The following is a 19064-nucleotide window of genomic DNA, read 5'->3' as shown; positions in this document are numbered from 1 at the left end:
GTTCAAGACAACCTCAGCCTAACCTTAAATCTATCATCAGCCTTTGGGCGCCTGTATCAGTGTCCTGTCCCGTACTCCCCTGACCCTATCATTGACTCCTACTCCGTCTGTCTCTTTGTCTACTCCAAGGTGGCATACTGGCTAATTGAAAACAGATACGAGCACATAGTGGGTCAGTCCCACAGTCAGACAGTGACATCTCCATTGGTCATTACTGCAGTGAGCTGTCCAGTGTCTATCCTTCTGGTTCTTCAAAGTTTTCTTTTCCATTCAGTACAATTTAACAGGCCTGCCATAAACATACAACACAACAATAAGTGTAAGTGTCAATTTTGCTCTTCTATTACCAAGGCAGTCGAACAAAAAGCAAAAAAGAAGTAACAATGAATAGACATGAAGCGAAAAGGGCAGCCGAATATTCCCACATTTTAGATCAGACACAAATGTTTTGTAAAGTATTTGGGTTCTGGATAAGCCATAGGTTACGGGCTTTTTATACCCATTAGTAATCTGCTGTATGTAGGCTACAGCGCAGCGCTGGGTGCTTTGGAATCTCCCCCGGGCTGTGAGGAGGAGGAAGAGGATAATGCACGTTGAGAGCCCATTACCAAAAAACATCTGGAATCCCAATCTGATGCTCGGGGAGCTAGCTGCTCCCCTGGGCCCCTCGCATTGCGTTTGGGGACTGATGCATTTAGGCCACTTCACCCACCCACAGACAAAAATAAAGCACAGGCTTGTCACCACAGTCACAAAATCAGAAGAATTAAGTAGGGCACGTCATGTGGTTGTTGCACGTATTACGTGTAAAAAAACGACAAACAGAGGAGTGTGAAGATAAAATCATGAAAACAGCACATGTTACACCTCATGACCTAACAATGTTGTTGAGTTTCCCAGCAGATTATCTGTACGATATGGCCAAAGGGCATGAAATATATAATGCTGTGAAACTGTTACAGAGGCCACAAACATTCCCTTTGACGCTTGTATTAGTTGCAGCCAACACAACAGTCGCATGGTTAGTAATCAAAATATCACCTGGTTCTCAATAGCCCTGCGGTTCTTGGGGTCGCTGACCACTGTCAGCTGCAGCTCGGCCATCTTCTTCATCTTCCCGTCCATGTCGATCTTTTGCAGGAGGCTACGGACCTGGCTCCTCAGCAAGCGCACCGTATCCTCCTTCCCCTGGCGCTTGGCCAGCAGCGAGGCACTGGCAGAATGGATGGCTGTCACCCAGTTCTCCAGGTCCGTTTGGTTGCTGGCCTTGAAGGTCAAAAGGGGACAGGGAGTTTGATTTGATGAAGTAGGAAGGTCAGCATCTCTGCTACGAGCTGGATTCTGAGATACTAAGACTGATTGCCCAGGCTCTGCTCTCCTCTGCTTTTGTGTTTTCATATATGACAATATGATCAGAGGGTGGCAAGCTGGGCTTTTGCTGGATCAATAAAAGAAAACTTGATTAATGATGCATACCTTTTCCATTTTTTTTCCTGTTAATACACCTTTTTTCATTCATATCTCTATTGTTTTATAGATGAGGAACTAGCATGTTAGTTGAGAAATCAGTGGAACCCCCCCTAAATTGAGAATGACTCATGCCATTGGAGTGGAAACTAAAGGAGGAAACCCAGGCTGTCCTCGTGTTACAGAGATGATTTGCTCTCTCTCTGCCGGCCTCTGGGGCCATTTCAGCTCCAAACAGAACTATTTTATTTGATGTAGGTCTAGACAACCTGACATACTTCAGTCTGGGAAGCTTGTAATCTTAAATAGGGGATGCTAAAGCGACAGAACTGAGGATAGGCCTGAATTTGGTGTGGGTATGTAGGTCAGTAAGCATAAAGGGAAAATAGGATCTATCCTGAAAGTTTGAGAACTTTGCTTTTAAGTCCCTCACATGCCAAACCGGTCATTTCATAGACAAAATGTAAAGCAAGGGAAGCTGAAAAGTGGACGTCAGGTGGTATTTGAACTTAAACCCTATAACTGTGCAGAACTATTCTGTCAGGAACTGTCTGCCAGCTGATGTGCCTCACCTGGAAGAGGTAGACGTCTCCATAAGTGTTGCTGAGACAAAAGACATTCTCCTTCTTGGGGTGCTCGGGAACAGCCTGAACGATGCTGTCTTCAGCCAAGAGAGCGTAGCGAGGGGACGAGTCCTGCTCTGGAGAGCCTTTGCCGTAAGTCTCATAGAACAGCAGTGTACATCCTGGACGATAGGGGGTAGAAGTATATGGACACAAAGACACAAATATGAAATAATGAAGAGATGCAGAAAACAGGCATCATTGAGACAGTAGGAGTTAGAGTTTCCTACAACTGTCACATAATGTCTTAAAGACACAATGTCCTTGAAGAAAAAAATCAGGAACAGGGAACAAAGAATCAAAAAAGCTTTTTAATACTCCCAAAAGACCAAATACCACTTGCTTATACCTTCTTTTTTGTTTTTTACTTTAAAATGATTTTCTTCAGTAAATGCTCAGCACAGAAGTTTAAAAGCAATACGTGTTCATACGCACACATAGCCTGACTTTCTTTTCCATTTGGCTAGAAGCAAAAGCATAATCTCCTGCAAGCCTTTAGAGTAGGAGGGAAGGTCAATCAGTCAAAGTCAAGTGTGATGCTTTTGTCGAAGACATGACTGCTGTTGAAAGGAAAAACCCTGAGAATGAAAAGGAACCCACCCATTCCTTGAAACTGGATTACAAAACTAAAATTTGGATAATCTACTTAACTTTGAATAATTTCAAAACCACAACTCAGCGCGTTCTTTGACTCGATTTCAAGATGCATAATTGTCTCCCCTCACTTGTGCTCCACCTCCCAGATTCTCACTCACCTTTCAAGGTCACCCAGTATTGCTTCCACTTGCGCCGGGTCACCAGCTCCAGCTTCCTGTCCTTGTGCAAGGTGACGAGGGGTTTAAAGGAAAGCCAGCCAGCCCGTCTGACCACCCCCTGCTCCTTCTCAAACAGCAAATCCAGCTGCTCCAGGGAGCCCTCGGCCGACTCGCTACTGCTGTCCCCCTCTTCAGTGCCCGTTGATGGGTCTCCTCTGTCACCGCCTCTCCCTCCTCCTTGCCCAGTGCCCGTCTCCAGCTCCCTCATGAAGTTCTCATATATATTCTGGCGAACAGCATCGCTGGTGGTTTGGTGAATGGCTCCTGATGATTGGGCCCTGGAGGCTCCGGGGAACCAGAGGAGACTCGAGACCTGGGAGGGAGAGCTGGTGTCGGCGGTCAGACCATCAACCCCGCTGTCGAAGGCATCAGTAAGGTCCTTGTACCTGGTCTCCTGTGAGGCAAGAAAAAATGTTTAAAATGTGAGGGCAGCATGAAGGCCAGAGTATATGGAGAAGAAAATAAAAGATTTGAATGACAACAAAACAATACCCACACAGTTTTTTTTAATTAGTCCCCTTTAGAGGGGTTGGCCTGGTTTGGAGATTTTTAATGATGATTTATAGTTCGTACATGAATTCTGGCATGATCGCACTTTGTTTGCTCCCAGATATCTATACAGCAGGGCTCACATTGGGACAAAAAAGTCTAACTGTGCCACTTTCAATTAGCCTGAAGGTGCTGCAGGATTGGAAGAGAAACTTTTGAAAACATCCAGTGAAACCACTCCAACCTACTTCAAAGTCTACATTAGAGTCCCCTAAATCTTCCACTAGGCTGAGAAAGTGGGACAAATTTCCTGTGATGGCACCTGGGAGGTTGGAACCCTCCAGGCTCAGACGATTCCACGTCATCCGAGGGCTGATGTGGCTTCCCAATCTCCCAAATGAACACTTGATGGAATTGCACTTTTCATGCCTAATGATAGTCTACCTACACTTGACTAGATTGCAGCATTGATTCTGCCCCTGGCAACAGAGCGGAGTGCTCTCAGCACGCAGGAGCAGAGTGCTATGAGTCGTCTTGCCAAAGCTCATCCTCCGTCATTGTTTCCCCCCCGCCGTCTCTCACTCAGCATTATCAGTGTCTTCTCCATTCTCATTTATGCTACCCCTATTGTTGATATTTTGCAAACTATTACAATTTGCCCAAACCATCAGCAAGGGATGGGAATAATTTGAAAAGGCATAAACAAATTCTTTATTTATATGGAAATGAAGTGCAAAGAATTTGTTTATTCAGCACCGCAGGGCGCGAGGGGGGGGTTCTCCTGTTCCCGTCGCAAACCGACAGCTTGGAGCTCATGTTTAGCTACAGGGCATCAGTGAACCCTTCAACCGCTTATGAATAGCCTTTATATAACCTCAACGTCCACCTGCCACCGTGAAAGACACTGTATTTGTATTGAGCAGCTGAAGGAAAGTTTGTTCCAAGAACGGGGTTTTTTCTTTTTTTCTTTCAGCCTTCACATTTTTTCCTTTAGCCCAAATTTCTCCATCCTCTCAAAGTTCCCCTCCCAGCCACTTTTCATTATGAACAGGTTCTTGGCCCCTGGCACTAGGGTTGCGGTTTGACCTTTAGACCCACAACAGAGCCATGGAGCCCAGGTGGAGGGGAACCAAAGCTGGAGGTGCTCTTGGTTTCTGAGGGGAGGCACTGTGAACAGCCCTTTGACATATATGCCACGAAGGCTCGGCAGTTAACAAAATGGCCCCAAAGGACAGAGGATATACACACTTGCGACAAGCTTAAAGCACTTTAGAGTCTTGAGCAGAAAACTTGTTGCAGGATTTGTCAGCCACTAAGAAAGAGATACGGAAACCCTGATGCTCTTTTTTGCCTGAAACATCAGAAATTAAGCTTTGTCACGTCTCAATGGAAATGTATTTCTCTTTAAAAAAAAAAAAAAAAAACAGAGCTCAGCTTGTTACAATTTATTACCATTTAGTTGAGTAGCAGCATTCCATTCAAAGTTTTTTTTAAGGATTGCTGCTGGCAAAAACCGCCTCCTATCAGCTGTATTTATGCAAAACTACGACTGAAGTTAGGTAATTACCATGATGTTAAAGCAAGCATATTAATGAGATTTAGAGACGGACAACTCATTTAAAGTGAAAGCTGTGTCACACTAATGAATAATACTCTCATACTTGTCACTTCAAGATGGGGGGACAGTATCAAGCACAGATAGCTCATAGATTTCTCGCAGCATTATCTGCTGTTAGAGAAAAAGCTTAGAAATTCCTCCTCAGCAGGATACAAAAGGTCACCTCAATAGAAGGGCAGTTCTATTTGTCCCTTTAGTTTGTTGTCACACCCATCTGACTGAACACCAATCCCTATTAGCAGATTTACTCTCTAAAGTCCATGAAGGGAGCCCTGAAGATCTGCACCACATGCACCACAGTCGGAACACCCAAAAGTCATTCATTAACATTAGAGGAAGGCTTGGGTTAAATCTTCAGTTAGGATTTAGTTTCACTCAAATAGAGCTTCTCAGAGGCTTACAGCTATTCTCTTGGCAGTGCACAAACAGCATTCGTAAAACTTTTACAAGGCGAAGCTAAATGAATTAATGCAGAAACAATTGCTTTCAAGCCTCAAAGACAAAGAGAGACATGAGTTCAGGCTCGGTTTCAACAAATGCTTTATGTCTAATTAAAGCTATTAAGAACACAGTCTTTGTAGGACTTAATCACATGGTATTAAAGTCATGTGCATGCTGACAAGCTGTGGTTATTTCCAACCACTCCTCTGACCTGTGTGCGTATGGTATTTGTATCGTTTTACTACTGGGAAAATGTGTCAGCTGTCTGTTATGTGTGTCAAGTGCTAGTATTCCTAAATTTCAAATGCACCACTTTAAGCCAACACTTAGCTTTACACTTTTTTAAATCTGAATAATAAACACCTAAGCAAAACAAAAAACACTTAACATTAGGTTACATGAACATATGCATCCGTCTGCAAACTAAAGAGGTCAAATATTAACATGCAAAAACTAAACACAAATCATCTGTATGCAACAATACCTGCGATGCACCCAGCCAGATAAAGTCATCATGAATTCTGCACAGCAGCCCCAAACTTCTCGTCCCCGGAGGATCCTCCATGTCTTACATTGTGAAAGAAGTACCTCTCATCCTTGTTACATCCTCACAAAAATAACAAGAGCAAGCGCTGGCTGCCTTACAAATTTCATTTTGTGCCGCCCCACTGTGCCATGTCCTCAGACAGCTGGTGTTGTGGTGTGTATAGGACCAGAGGACGGTGGTTGGTTCCTGGCCATGCCAAGACCACCACTGGGGCTCATAATCAAAGAAACCTTGCCAGACAGGAAACTGACTGTGAGCGGCTTTTACTAAAGCCCTCTCAGGGTCTAATTAGCTGTAGTTGTAATAACGGAATGATGGAGTGATAAACTCATCTACTGTTTGCTGACACTACTAATTTGGGCTGAAAGTAAGCTAGCAAGTAAGCACAACCAGCAAAACAACCTTTATGATCCCTATGAGTGATGAACAAGTAAAAATCTGCTCACCAAAAGACTATATCAATGTGATTCCCAGAACCCACTGTGTTCAAACTTACCTGAGACTTCCTCTTCTTCCTGCTGAGGCTGCCCGTCCAGTCACTGAGGCGTCTGATGCGGGTTTTAATGGAGTCTTTCTTATGGTAACCAAAATCTGGGCCTGCCTGCTCCTGGTGCTGTTGCTGGTCAGGATACTGCTCCAGATCCTCACTCATGGTGTGGGCTTTGGGCCTGCGACAGGGCAGGGTGAATGATGAGTACTGGTGGGCTTCAGGACATTCCTCCTCCAGCGGAGCGTCCAGGACTGATGCGAACGAGGCTCGGTGTGTCCTCTGGCCTGGTGGAGGCCCATGGAACTGAGAAGACAGGTCCTTTGCAGTGGGAAAAGTTGCAGCCATTGCGGGGTCCTTGTAGAGGTCTGTGATGGACTGTTCAGTGAAGGAGTCGAGCTGGTGGGTCGGAGAGTGGACTAAAGTCCTCCCAGTGGAGCAGGGTTGTTCTGGCTCACAAAGGTCTGTGTTGGGCCCCCATGGAGAGTCATACCAGGACCCATCAGAGCTCAGCGAGCTTCCCTTGCTGGTCCTGGCTGTTGAGGAGGTGGAGGCTGGTGGTGGACCGCTGCAGTGCCCCTCTTGTGCACTACCACTTGAACCAGGCAGACTGGGAGTGGAGGCAGACTCCAGGTTTGGGGAGAACTTGAGGAGTTGTACAGGGCCTGAAGCCTCATCCAGAAGGAGTGGGTGTCCCGAGGTGTTGGTGAACTCCACCCTGAGACTGCCATCCTTCTTGATCACCACCCTTGGGCTACTCTGTTCCTCCAAAGCCTCATCAATGTGTCCATTTATGGTCTGAGCATTAAGCTCTGACCCATAAGGATTGCCACCATATTCATCTGACATATGCCGCCTACGTATGCCACATCCAGGTGACTTATGCCAGTGGTGAGCACTTTGGCTGCCCCTTAACTCCTTGGAGACGTAGTCATAGTGCCTCGCGGAGTAAGGCTGCCGGCTTTTAGGAGGGGACAGACAGCCGCGGCCAACACACCTGGCCTTGTATCCGGAGCCCACTGGAGCACTTCTCCACCATGAATGGGGCGACAGAGCGTCTTCTTTCCCTGAGCGGAACTTCAGTGAGCATGGCTTCTGTTTCCCCGGAAAAACAAAACTGGTGCCTTTGGGGCCCTGGATGCTATATTGGCTCTCTGAATTTCCCATTGCTATCTGGGAAAAATGAAAGAAAGGAAACATAAGGAATGTGTCTGGCATTGTACACCTGGAAAATTCAATAAAGCTTAAACATTAGGAAGTAATATGTCATGGTATGACATCATACAAGCCCCTCAGAGACATACAATGTGCTTATTACTCAGAAACAATAACAAGTAAACTCCCATAAAACTATAGCATACAAACATTATAATTTAATTTGCAGTGGCTGTTTCCATAGTTAAACAGCAGCAGGTCTAATATCGTCCTCATGACCTTTAAAGACAACAGGTCTACGCATTTTTATAACATCTGGTCGCTAACCTGTTTGGTCTCCCCCCACACTTCCATTCTTTCTATAGGGGTAAACAGGCTTTAGGCTATCATGGTTGTTATGTGTGACAGGGTTCAGGGTAATAATAAAATCACTTCCAGACTGTTCACAACACTCTTAAGTTAGTGATGGAGAGCCGTGACCAGACAGACATTTTATTACATGGTAGAAGCTAAAGCACATTCTGTCTCTTACAGCTCGGACTGTGAGTGACAGTATATGCTGCTGCTGTCGTCTGTGATGTGATTACATAATAGGTGAGACTAGGTAAGACTGCATTCAAGTCTTTGAATTAGCGCAGCAAGTAGATTAGGGATACATTTCAGCATTTATATAGCTGGATATTGTGGAAGAAGATGAAGAAATAAAAGACAAGTATAAGTAATCACTGGATAATGGGGATTTTATCTATAGATTTGAGAAGGAAAGATAACAGGGACACATTTTATATTCAGACATATATAATAAAAAGAGCATTATAATATAGAAAACCCCTCTATGAAGGCTTCAGTTGTTTGACTTACCCGTCTGAATGTTTCTTCTCAGATTGGAGCTCCTATGTGCGAGGTTCTCTCCGCCTCATCTCTCAAAATAAACTCATTCCTTTGTCATCTGGCTCATCTGAAACACAGAGAGAGAAGTTGATTTAGTGCTTAGTTTCTTTGGGCAGGACTGTAATTTACCGAGTGCAATGAGCCCCCTGGTTGATAACAGGTGTGCCAGATAAAGAGGACACCTAATCCCCAAGATTTGGGGGAGGACTGTGTTTGGGTAATCAGAACTACTGGTATCTCAATGGGTTCAACAAAAATAACTGTAACACTGATTTTGAAGCAGCATGCGAGATTGTCTCACTTGTGGTAGTTTTTCTGTAATTAAAACGGCTACACTGGAAGATCTGCAAAAACACATCCAGCCAATATCTCAGAATCAGAGAAAATGCCCTCTCTAAACCTGGAAGCCTGAATGTATCACAGCAGGTTCAATGCACTAAATTCCAGCCAAGTTCACAGCAGTATCATATCAACCAAGTTACAAGACAGCACAGTAAAGTATTGCCACTGTGGCACAACAGTACGACTAGTATAAATTCAACCCCTCCCCCACAAGCTTACTCACCCCATCAGTCACCAAAATCAAACATTGGTAGCATTTTTCCACCTCCCCACAAGTCAATGACGTCGTCTCTGATCTTTTTTTAAAAAAAATTGAAAGCCAGCTACAGTTTACCCGCCTGTTTATTTTTAAACCTTGGAATCCTAGCTTGCTCCTTTTTTCCACTTGTCACCGCCAAATTAGTCCGGGGGCAGGATCCAAAACCAGAAACGGCTGAGGAGTACTCGTTGCAGAGGTATGGGCACGTTCTATGAAGCAGACTGACTTGTGCTCCCCTTGTGTGTGTGTGTGTGTGTGTAATATATCCCGGATACATGCGTGTAGTCCACACTCCAGGAAGCCTTTCAAATAGTGCTAACTCTGCTAAGCCTCGCAGCACACGTACAGCATGTGGAAGGTAACAGTGTAAACACCCCCACTGCCAAAAGCCTTAACCTTCAGGATTAAGTGATCTGTAGCATTAAGAGTTTATCTGCTCCTGCTTGGATGCACCTCGAATGTAAGGTGAGATTACAGTGTTGGACAACTGAATTAAAGGACTACGGTAAAAGCATGTCTTTAAAAAAATGACATTACATGGAAATACCAGAGGACTTAAAAACAATTTAAATATGAAGTGTTAAAGCTCAAAAGGCACAAAATCAGAAAGCTTGGTGGGGGTACAACGTCAAAGATGACATGGAGCACCCCAGAAAATCATCCCTTCCTCTATATACTGTTAATAATAAGTGGGGGGGGGGGGGGGGGGGGGGGGGGAATAAGCACAGTGGAAACTTGGACATGTACTGTAGGTAATGAACTTGAACCACCACTCTGAGCTGATCAGAGGATTAACCAAACAAGTCAGGAGTTAAAGAGTGAATTAGAGGGACAAGACATTGCAAGCATTAAAAGCTTTACTGATACTATGAGAAATACTCTGACCACGATAAACAAACCTTCATAAGCAGCTTCTTAAGTTACATAATACTTGTTTCCAGATTTGTCAAGCGTCCTAAATTAGAGCCACAAGTAAGGCTGAATACAGATGCATGGTCAACTGACTGCACCTGACTGGTCTACCTCTAAGATGCTGAGTAATAATCTGGACACCCTTGAGGAAACTATCACATTTTTCTTACTTAATTCTAAATTCTGCCTTTACATCCAATGCCATCTACTCCCACTGAAACACACCCGACCCGTAGCATCTGTTAGCATCCCTTGTGCACAATGACACAAGAATGCAAAGGAATATTTAAGAGTTTGTTGTGCATCCAAAAGCTTGACAAAAGAAAAGATTCAACGATTTCAAGTTTGTCCTCATGAATGGAAAGCTACTAAACAATGCTTTCTATGGAGGAGAGAGAGCGAGGAAGCAGCTGCCGACAACACTAAGAGTCAGCAAAAAAAAAAAGAAGCTGGTTGTCGAACTTGTCACAATGACTGCTTTCTCTCAACGCCACTACTAACGCTTTCCTTGCAGAGTTTATTCACACAGAGCAGGGCTGTGGGGGAATGAAAGCCTTAAAGGCGTATACCAATACACAAGCCTAAAAGACACACACGTTTGCCTTCTGCTGCGACTTGAACCGGAGTATTGTGCGACTGTTTTGGGAGAACAACAAGACAAGTCTTCCCTCTTTCTGCAAAACCCTGCACCCATTCTGAACCCTCCCTCCCTTTTCGCCTTCACTTCTCCGCCATCGTCAATAGGCTCCCTACAGGCCATCTGTTCAGGGGCCAAGAGACCACTGCCACCCTAACGTTTTCTCGACACACCCCATGACCTGGCATTCTTCTCCGGCTGCCCCTGTGTGACTCCCACGTAAGCTTCATGTTTAGTCTGGCACTGTGTGTTTCTTTGGTCTGAGCTCAATAGAACATTGAGGGACAGGCCACACCTCGACTTTGGTATAAACACAGTAGGTGCATGAAGGCAGCGTGTTAAGGAAGTGTCTTTTTTCCTACATGGAGACCACCTTGCATTTGTTTAACAGGAGCTACCCTCTCCTGTTCCAACGCAGAGTCTGGGGAACCATGTTTGTAATCCTGACCTTCACGTCATTGAATTGAAACTTGAGAAAAACTACCAACACAGCAATATAAAAACACAGGAAGATTCCCCTGAGCACTGAGCCTCACAGTAATATCAAGATGCTGTTGGAGCGGTTTTTTAACCAACTCCGCCATAAAGCCCTCGAGATATGAAATCTTACTTGACTTTTTCAAAACAGTACATTGAGAAAATAAATAATGCTGAAAATAAAAAATAAAGCACAATGAAGAGTTAACTTGTGGTTCTTATTGAAGATGTATAGATCAACCCATGCAAACGACATAAAGTAAAGCAACCAAAAACAGGATGGTGTACTAATAAGGTCTTGTTTCAATCCTTTTTCAATTATTATGCTGGCAAGTAGGAACCATGAGGTCATATGTTATTGCTAGTGACTGTTAACACCATCGCACTGCCTTCCTCCTGTCAAATCACAGCCCATGGGACCCGTCTCTTATCACTTTCCCCTGGCTCTATGACAAGTGATCTCTTAAAGGCACAGTGTGCATTAAGCCTCACTCTTGTAGACACAGCTTTTATTCAAAACTCATGCAAAACTGAAGTTCTTGTACTCGAAAAACAACAGGAAGTGAAGAAGAAGAAGAGATAATATTTGAGCAAAAGAGCAGACTGACTCGTGCTGAGTTTTTTTTTGTGTGGGATGAACGAGATTTAAAGTATCTAGCAGTTGTTTGCTTGTGAGGAGAAATGTCCATGCATGAATCACTCGCTGAAAGCTCATATTACTGGTGCGGTGGATTCAGCCAAAGCCACCGAACATCAATCACAGTGCTTGTTAAGTGTCTTTCGAACTTTTTCATTATACGATTTAGAAGTGCAGTGCCTGGCTCCAGACCAAAAAATGACATGGCAGTCTTCAGGGTGATTTATACACGTATGCCTCTGCTTTACCAGAGTCATGCCACAAAAATGAAAACATTTACAAACACTTCCATATAATGTGAGCAAGTATCCAGCGACTTCAGCGGGAGCTACAAAGTTTAAACAACGTGGTAAGTTTGTCAGACTGCAGTTATTTCCATGAGTCAACATGAGCAACTAATGAAGGCCGACAGCCCTGAAACACACAGCAGAAGTGATGAAGGCTCAAAGTAGAAAAGGGTCTTTTTGTTTTACTTTCATGTAAGAGGATACATGTGGAAGGGATGGAAATTAGAGAAAAAAAACTAAAGCACAAACTGCTCTCAGGCAAATACAAATGGTAATTAAACAGCACTAACACAAGCAATCACATAGAGCAGCCCACACCTGTTGATGTGCACAATGAGAAGCACAATCCAACCTCCTCACCCCAGTCTTCTCTTAATCCAGTAAATAGGAGAAACAAAGGGAGAGAAAGATAAAACACAGAGCCCATAGCATCTCTTACCTCTGTGGCCCGGGCTTTAATCTAAGAGCTCTTTGAACAGCTTGCAAAGAAGAACCCTAGCTGGTGTTGTCTGATCCCAAATTGGAGGCTTGTTGAGTCTTAAAGCAACACACACACACACACACACACACACACATACACACACACACACACACTGCATCTGACTCACACACACCCAGACGGACTGGAGGACACGTGGAAACTCCCTCCCGGCTCCGAGACAGCAGCGAATCACAATCCTCCCGAGAGTAACCCTGGGTAACAGAGCGCCAAAAAGAAAAGCAGGAGAGCAGGGAGGAAAAAGTGAAAAGTTCTCAACAGAAGAGCTCTCTCTGAAAGAGAAGCAAGAGATGTTTTATAGCTCTCATCCATTGAGAGTCTCCACTACTCCAGTGTTGTTTTTCCTATATCCTGCTTTTCCGCTGGCTAGGAGGAGGATGCCGGGCTCGTTACAGCTAAGGCGGTTTTCCATAGCTGTTTGAGGCGATTGGGCCAGACAAGCCGGCGTAAGTTGGCTGCAGCGCTGCCTGGGAGGCACCACTGAGGGTGAAATGACTGGAGCGCTTGTCTGACCCTAAATACCACAATGACCCCCAGAAGGAGGCTGGGGAGGCAGTCAGCGACAAGAGACCGAAGAAAGAGTGTGTGTTTACTGTATTTGTGTGTGTATGCACGAGAGCGCGAGCCAGAGAATAAGAAAAAGGCCATTGAGTGTGGTGGTGTGAAAAAAAAAAATTGGGGCCAAAGAGGAAACTATAGCGAAATGGCTAAGCTGTTTTGAAAATCTCTAGAGGCCAGAGGGGCAAAATATGCATCTTACTTTTTAAGAAGCTAATCAAACCACAAGAATAGCAGCGAGTGAAAACATTTCTTGGAATTTAAATTCTGAAAAGGCAACCCAAAGTGTTGTGACTAAGGCTTATCCCAGAAGAGACGAACTTGAGGCAGCCGTTGGTCTAAAAACACACACATGCCTCCATTTGTCTATGGTTCACATAACTGTGGTCACACAGTCCAACTGGACCCGCTCAGAAAAGCCACACTGGAACACAGCACAGCATCAGATCTGGATGAAGAGCCCCAGAATGTTCCTAAAACATACTCACTAGTTGTTTATTCCATTGGAGCTTAATTTTACAGGTATGCAGCCGGGGACATATCACACCACTTCTGCAAATGGAAAACATGAACGTCTATGTAACTAGGATGCTCACTCGATTTCTTCTCTTTGAATTTCATCTCGGCCTGAATGGCTATTCAAAGTCATGACCACGCCACGCTCTCTGAGCAGCTGTGGAATAGCCTTCCATCAGCCTGCTGCTTGACAGAGCCATCAGCTTCAAGACACAATATTAGCAGAGTTCTCTGGGGCTAAACAACATTGTTAACAACACAATAGCGCCCATGGCCGGAGTCGGAGCTCCTTTCAAAGCCCTTTGTCCGCCTTTACATGGAGGCAGCTAAAAGTTTGGTCAACAACACACTGAAAAGAGTGAACTGGGAGGGAGAGAGAGAGAAAGCAGGGAGGACTGCTGCCATGAATATTCATTCAGGGCAGGTGCTGGGTCTAATTCCTCATGGCCAAATAGTCTAACCTCTAATTATGATCAATTAAGGCCCCAACAAGCTCTCCAGAGTCAAATTAAATCCCTCTTCAGCCAAGCTCTGGGCTCCTGACTTATGCCCGCATCTCCAAGTAATTCCATTGACACGTCTTCAAGAAAGAAGAGTGTAAAGCATGTCCTTCAAACTGAAACATTCTGGAGTATTATTGTTGTGTTAGTGTGGTGACACACGCTTTAAAAAGTTTATGAGCAGAGAAGAACCAAATACACAGAGGTCCATGTCCCCTGATGGCAATTTATCTCTCTGCCTGATAACAGCAATGTGACAAAACCCACATCACTCACAGAATGTTACCCTGAAACGTGCGACCACTGTGACATAGACAAAAAGCAACTAAAGCCCATAACACTTTCATTGTCTTTCTGTATAATATAAACCTGTAGGTGTATGTAAGTATGAAAAAACGCACATTTGTTAAGCTGATGTTGAGGCTCAATGGATGTGTCTGTCAGCCAGTTATTTCAACATTGTGGCAAGACTGAAATATCTGGACATCTTTGGATGGAATAAAATATGAGTGTGGTGCACTATTTCAACCAAGTATGTATTGTTTTTTACTCCACTGTCATTTGGAGAATGTTAGCATGCTGAGGTTAGCATTTGACAACAAATAAATAATTGAAGTATCTCAGGAAGCAAGAATGCTAATTAATGTGCTGGTACTAGCGTCTCAAATGTCACAATGTTCATGAGGCTCCAGGAAGTTCAAATGAGAATTTTCACAAGAATGAACTTACAAACTAAAATATTAATGAACACACAAATCAAATCATGATTTAGAGAGCTACGAACAGCACATTACCTCTATAGCACCCTACCTTCAAAAAATGCATCCATTATGTTCAAACTGAGAGGAGTATCCACTTTCCATGTAAATCATACTTTTTATGTAAAATACATAAATGATGTCATATCTTATCTCTGAAGGATTACATGAAATAATCCAACCCTGATGGAAAACTTAAACCGGTTGAATGCTAATGGTCCCATGCAGGCTGACGAATGGCTTGCAGAAATAAAGTGGGGGAGAAGAGTCAGAGAAGAAAGATGAGTTTTCAGTCAGCATGCCAATATTTCTTGCCTCCCTCATAAACAGCATGATGGAGCCACTTTCATAGCTGGAGGCCGTTTATGGTTTGATGCAATTGATTATCCCGCTCACTGGGGACCGCAGACTGCGGCAATTTGTGAGTAAGACGTCCGTCGGGATGAAATAAATTGATCTTAATTGCTCATTTTAGCACACATTAGTACACTGCCTCACCCAGAAACAGGATTTATGTTTCATGGTCTGGGGATGCATTAAGTATGACTAGATTGTTGGAGGAATCAGGGGTGTAGACTTGTGACATTTACTGAAGCTGGGATGCTTTAAGTAAAGGTGAAAGGTCGAGTCTTTTCTTTGGAGGATGGCGTCCTCCCTTGAACACAATCAACATTTTAAATTGGGGTTATCTTGTGGAGGAATCCACATGTTTACTTTAAAAGCTCACATTCACAAGTTTGCTTTTGACAGGAGATGTTTTCCAGAAAAATAAATAACTCCAAACATCTGATTGCGACAAGAGAAAAACTACAAAATTCAATGAAATGCAAATATTAAGAAAATGTGGCTCTAGCTCTCTGTGACATTGAAATCATACAAAGGTTATCCCTCCCTCTATCTATCCTCCATTACTCCTTCCCTGCCTCTTCATCACTCTGTCCCATACAGTGAAATCTTTATTATCTGCCAGCCTCCCCTGCTGTCAGCTCAGTTCCATTTTCTACAGATTGGAGCCACAATCAGACAAAGCAGCCAAAACACAGACAGTCGGACTGGACTTCAAATTAATCAGGAGAAGTCGCACAAACAAGAGACGGGTGTATATGAAGAACAAAATGTGTACAGTGGCTGTGTTGAAGTCTGAAATGAGAAATGTGATGCACGCATCTTCTGATGCTTTGTTTGTGGACAAACAATGACTCTGAGTATCCTCAAGAGGGTGTCAGCACACATCTACTGACGTTTTGTTTGAATGCATGTGTACTTCTACAAGTGCATGACTTGAATGGCAGAGGGACGAGCCGGTTAACTGAGCTCCCACAAAAAGATTAAACGTGTGTGAGTGTGAGATCTTGCAAACAGCTGGAGGACTGCAGGTGCAAATCAGCTTTCCATCAGCTTCACTGCTAATTAAGCAGCTTAATGGACAGAGGAAGGTCATTTTGAGGGTTAAATCTGGGGAGGAAAAATGTACAAACACACACACACACACACAAACTTGATCCGCAGCTACAGTATCTAGCTTTCAAACTAACTGATATCCCCACAGTTTAGCTGGATTGATTTTGTGGTGCAATCACACACACACACACACACACACACACACACACACACAACACACACACACACACACAACACACACAACACACACAACACACACAACACACACCTCATCTGTGCTGCAGCAGAACAGCCTTGTTGTTTGCTGAGCTTTTATGCCATTGTCTACTCAAAGCAGAGCTAACGCAGATCAAGCATTAAGAACCCCCTGTCTTCAAACAGTGGAGTTAAAACTGCCCGGAGGTGACAGTAGACAGTAAGAGAATGAGAGACAGGCGGTGCATAGTGCATACAAAGCACGTTGAGTCTTTAGCAGCCACTGGGTCAGATGAAACACCCCAAAGGCTCCTGGGAAAACAAGCCGACACCCAGCCCTGCTCCAAATGTCGGGGGCAGAGCTCGACAGCTTCCCGTGCACAAAGGGGACAGAGAGATACCTAATTATCTCCCCGCAGATAAGAGATAGCGAGAGAAAAGTGCCTTTGAGGCGGAGGAAAGGGAAAGGGAACAGTCTCTGTAAGGTGGGTTTGATCTCAGGCATCATCAGGAAAAACAAAATCTTCCTACCTCCGCAACGTCTCACCGAGGTTCACAGTGACTTTGTGTATTTTGCACACACAAAGTAAATGTCTCCTTAAAACACCTGCATTAAACACAAATACTCATACTGAATTATCTCCACTGAAAGAGACTGTGGCTGTCCTTTGTACGCTGCAGGATAATCTGTCACACTCTCCGCGGCGTGAGCTTTAGTGATTAATACCATCAGCCCTTGACTCACTCACTCATTACCATCGCAGTAGCCTCTGTAGTGTACTGCAGCAGGCATGTGAGACACACTCCAGGATCCCTAAGGTGATCCATCACAGATCATTGACCATCGCCGTACAATATCAGTCACACAGAGTCAGCGGCTGGAGGTCACAGAATATCACCAGAGGATTCAGCGAAACAAATGAGGTAGCAGGGGTATGGGAGCAGGTAGGAGCATGCATGTACGGTAATTGATGTTTCCATGTAGAGAGAAGAAGTGGCACAGAAAAATTCAAAATTCAAAACCACAAACACGCAGCATCAATCACTGGCCCCAGCAGCAAGGCTCCACCTATTGAGGGAGAAGAAATCGATTCATCCGCGATTTAAAAAAAGGACAAAGCAAATCACTCAAAATGCACACAGACATGAACTGGCATGATAAAAGCTATTCCCTCACACTCCAAATGACATGCAGCTGGTGAATGCAGCTCTATCTGGGGTAGTGGGGCAAATAACCAAGCCTGGCTTTGTCCCAGACAGACTATCCACAAACCACACGTGCTAGGCTGGCATATACTCCTGCAGGGGCAGGCCAAACAATCTGCATCCAGATGCTCTGTAGGCATTTATATATGCAAGTGTGTTTGTGTGTGTGTGTGTGTGTGTGTTTGGACCCTCAGTATCATCCATCACCGCCACAGACGTGCATTAATCCCTCTCTGCATTCTTGAGGAGCTCTGACGCCAGAGGGACTTTGCCCTTGGTGCCCCCCCCCAGGGTGTAGAGCACCAAACTTGGACCTCCGGCGCCACATTTGCCCGATACAAGCACAGAACTTTATTCAAAATATCTGTTGGCACTCTGTGAGCTGATGGATCACTGGCATGTGATTTAAGCCCGAAAAGCCAGAGGACAGGTTGAAGCTAATGGGTATGGTAATTCAAATGTTATCTCCCTATGCCAAGGCGAGCCATATGCTCATGGTAAACTAGCGCTCCAACTGGCAATGGCTCTCATTTTATGGCCTATTAAGGGCCAAAGTGTAACTCACAGTCAGTCTAAATAGAACATGAATCACTCCGCTCGCTCTGATTGAATTCATGAGCATTTTTTTTTTACCTGACCACACCGGTTAGCAGACGATGTGACTGACACCTCGCGCAAACAAAACTAATGACACTGAAGGGGGGGGGAAACACAAAATCAGGCAGCAACTGGTGATAGCACATCGCTCAGCACTTTCTATGTCGACTATACATCAATGTCTTGACCACTAAAGCTGATAAACGTGTCAAACTGGAAACGGAAAAAGCCAAACGGATGCTATGAGAGGCGGTTGGACTAGTCTGAGCATGTCTGGTAGGTTTGCTCATCGTGGTCAAGGTTAAGATAGGCAACAAAGGAACTAATGCTCAGCTGGCCATTAGCGACCCTAACCTGAGGCCATTATAGTCCATATTAAAGCCTTTTTACCAACACTGGCAGGTCTGAAAGATTGCTTCTGTTAAGTGCTCATGATAGATTTTATCAGGTGAGGAAATCATCCAGACTTGGCAGATGTGGGGGGAAAATGTATGTGTTAGCATGAGATAATTCAGTGACTAATGACATGCCTTTCACTTAGCTAACTCCTCCAGTACACTCTTTTCTCTGACTTTTTATACTGACACTTAAAGTTGCACTTTGTAGTTTTTGTTAGAGCAATTTGAAAGTTGGAGAAGTGTACAGATTCTGTGGTATATGTTCATAACTCTATACACAAACTGTCCTCAGAGGAAAAATGTGGTCTCTGTAAAACTGTGTTTGAAGATAAAATGATACGAGAGAAGTTAT

At 44.3% G+C, this 19064-nt stretch overlaps 1 protein-coding gene across 4 annotated transcripts in view; it reads right to left on the bottom strand.

The window, feature by feature from the left end:
* tiam2a (TIAM Rac1 associated GEF 2a) overlaps positions 1-19064 on the bottom strand; it is a 71966-nt gene that overhangs the window by 41049 nt on the left and 11853 nt on the right. The window contains exons 1-6 of one of the 4 annotated variants that reach the window (XM_061062363.1): positions 12524-12850; positions 8504-8600; positions 6497-7660; positions 2846-3299; positions 2040-2212; positions 1042-1266 (exon numbers count right to left, since the gene is read on the bottom strand). In XM_061062363.1, coding sequence (XP_060918346.1) covers positions 1042-1266; positions 2040-2212; positions 2846-3299; positions 6497-7654 — 2010 coding nt within the window. In that variant the 5' untranslated portion in view covers positions 7655-7660; positions 8504-8600; positions 12524-12850. Of the gene's footprint in view, positions 1-1041; positions 1267-2039; positions 2213-2845; positions 3300-5937; positions 6054-6496; positions 7661-8503; positions 8601-12523; positions 12851-19064 lie in introns of those variants that run through there. The other 3 variants (XM_061062362.1, XM_061062364.1, XM_061062365.1) reach the window with 3 other exon arrangements.

Source organism: Labrus mixtus, chromosome 18, assembly GCF_963584025.1.
Source record: "Labrus mixtus chromosome 18, fLabMix1.1, whole genome shotgun sequence".
NCBI lineage: Eukaryota > Metazoa > Chordata > Actinopteri > Labriformes > Labridae > Labrus > Labrus mixtus.
Note: the sequence above shows the minus strand (reverse complement) of the source record. Positions and strands in the feature narration are given on the sequence as shown.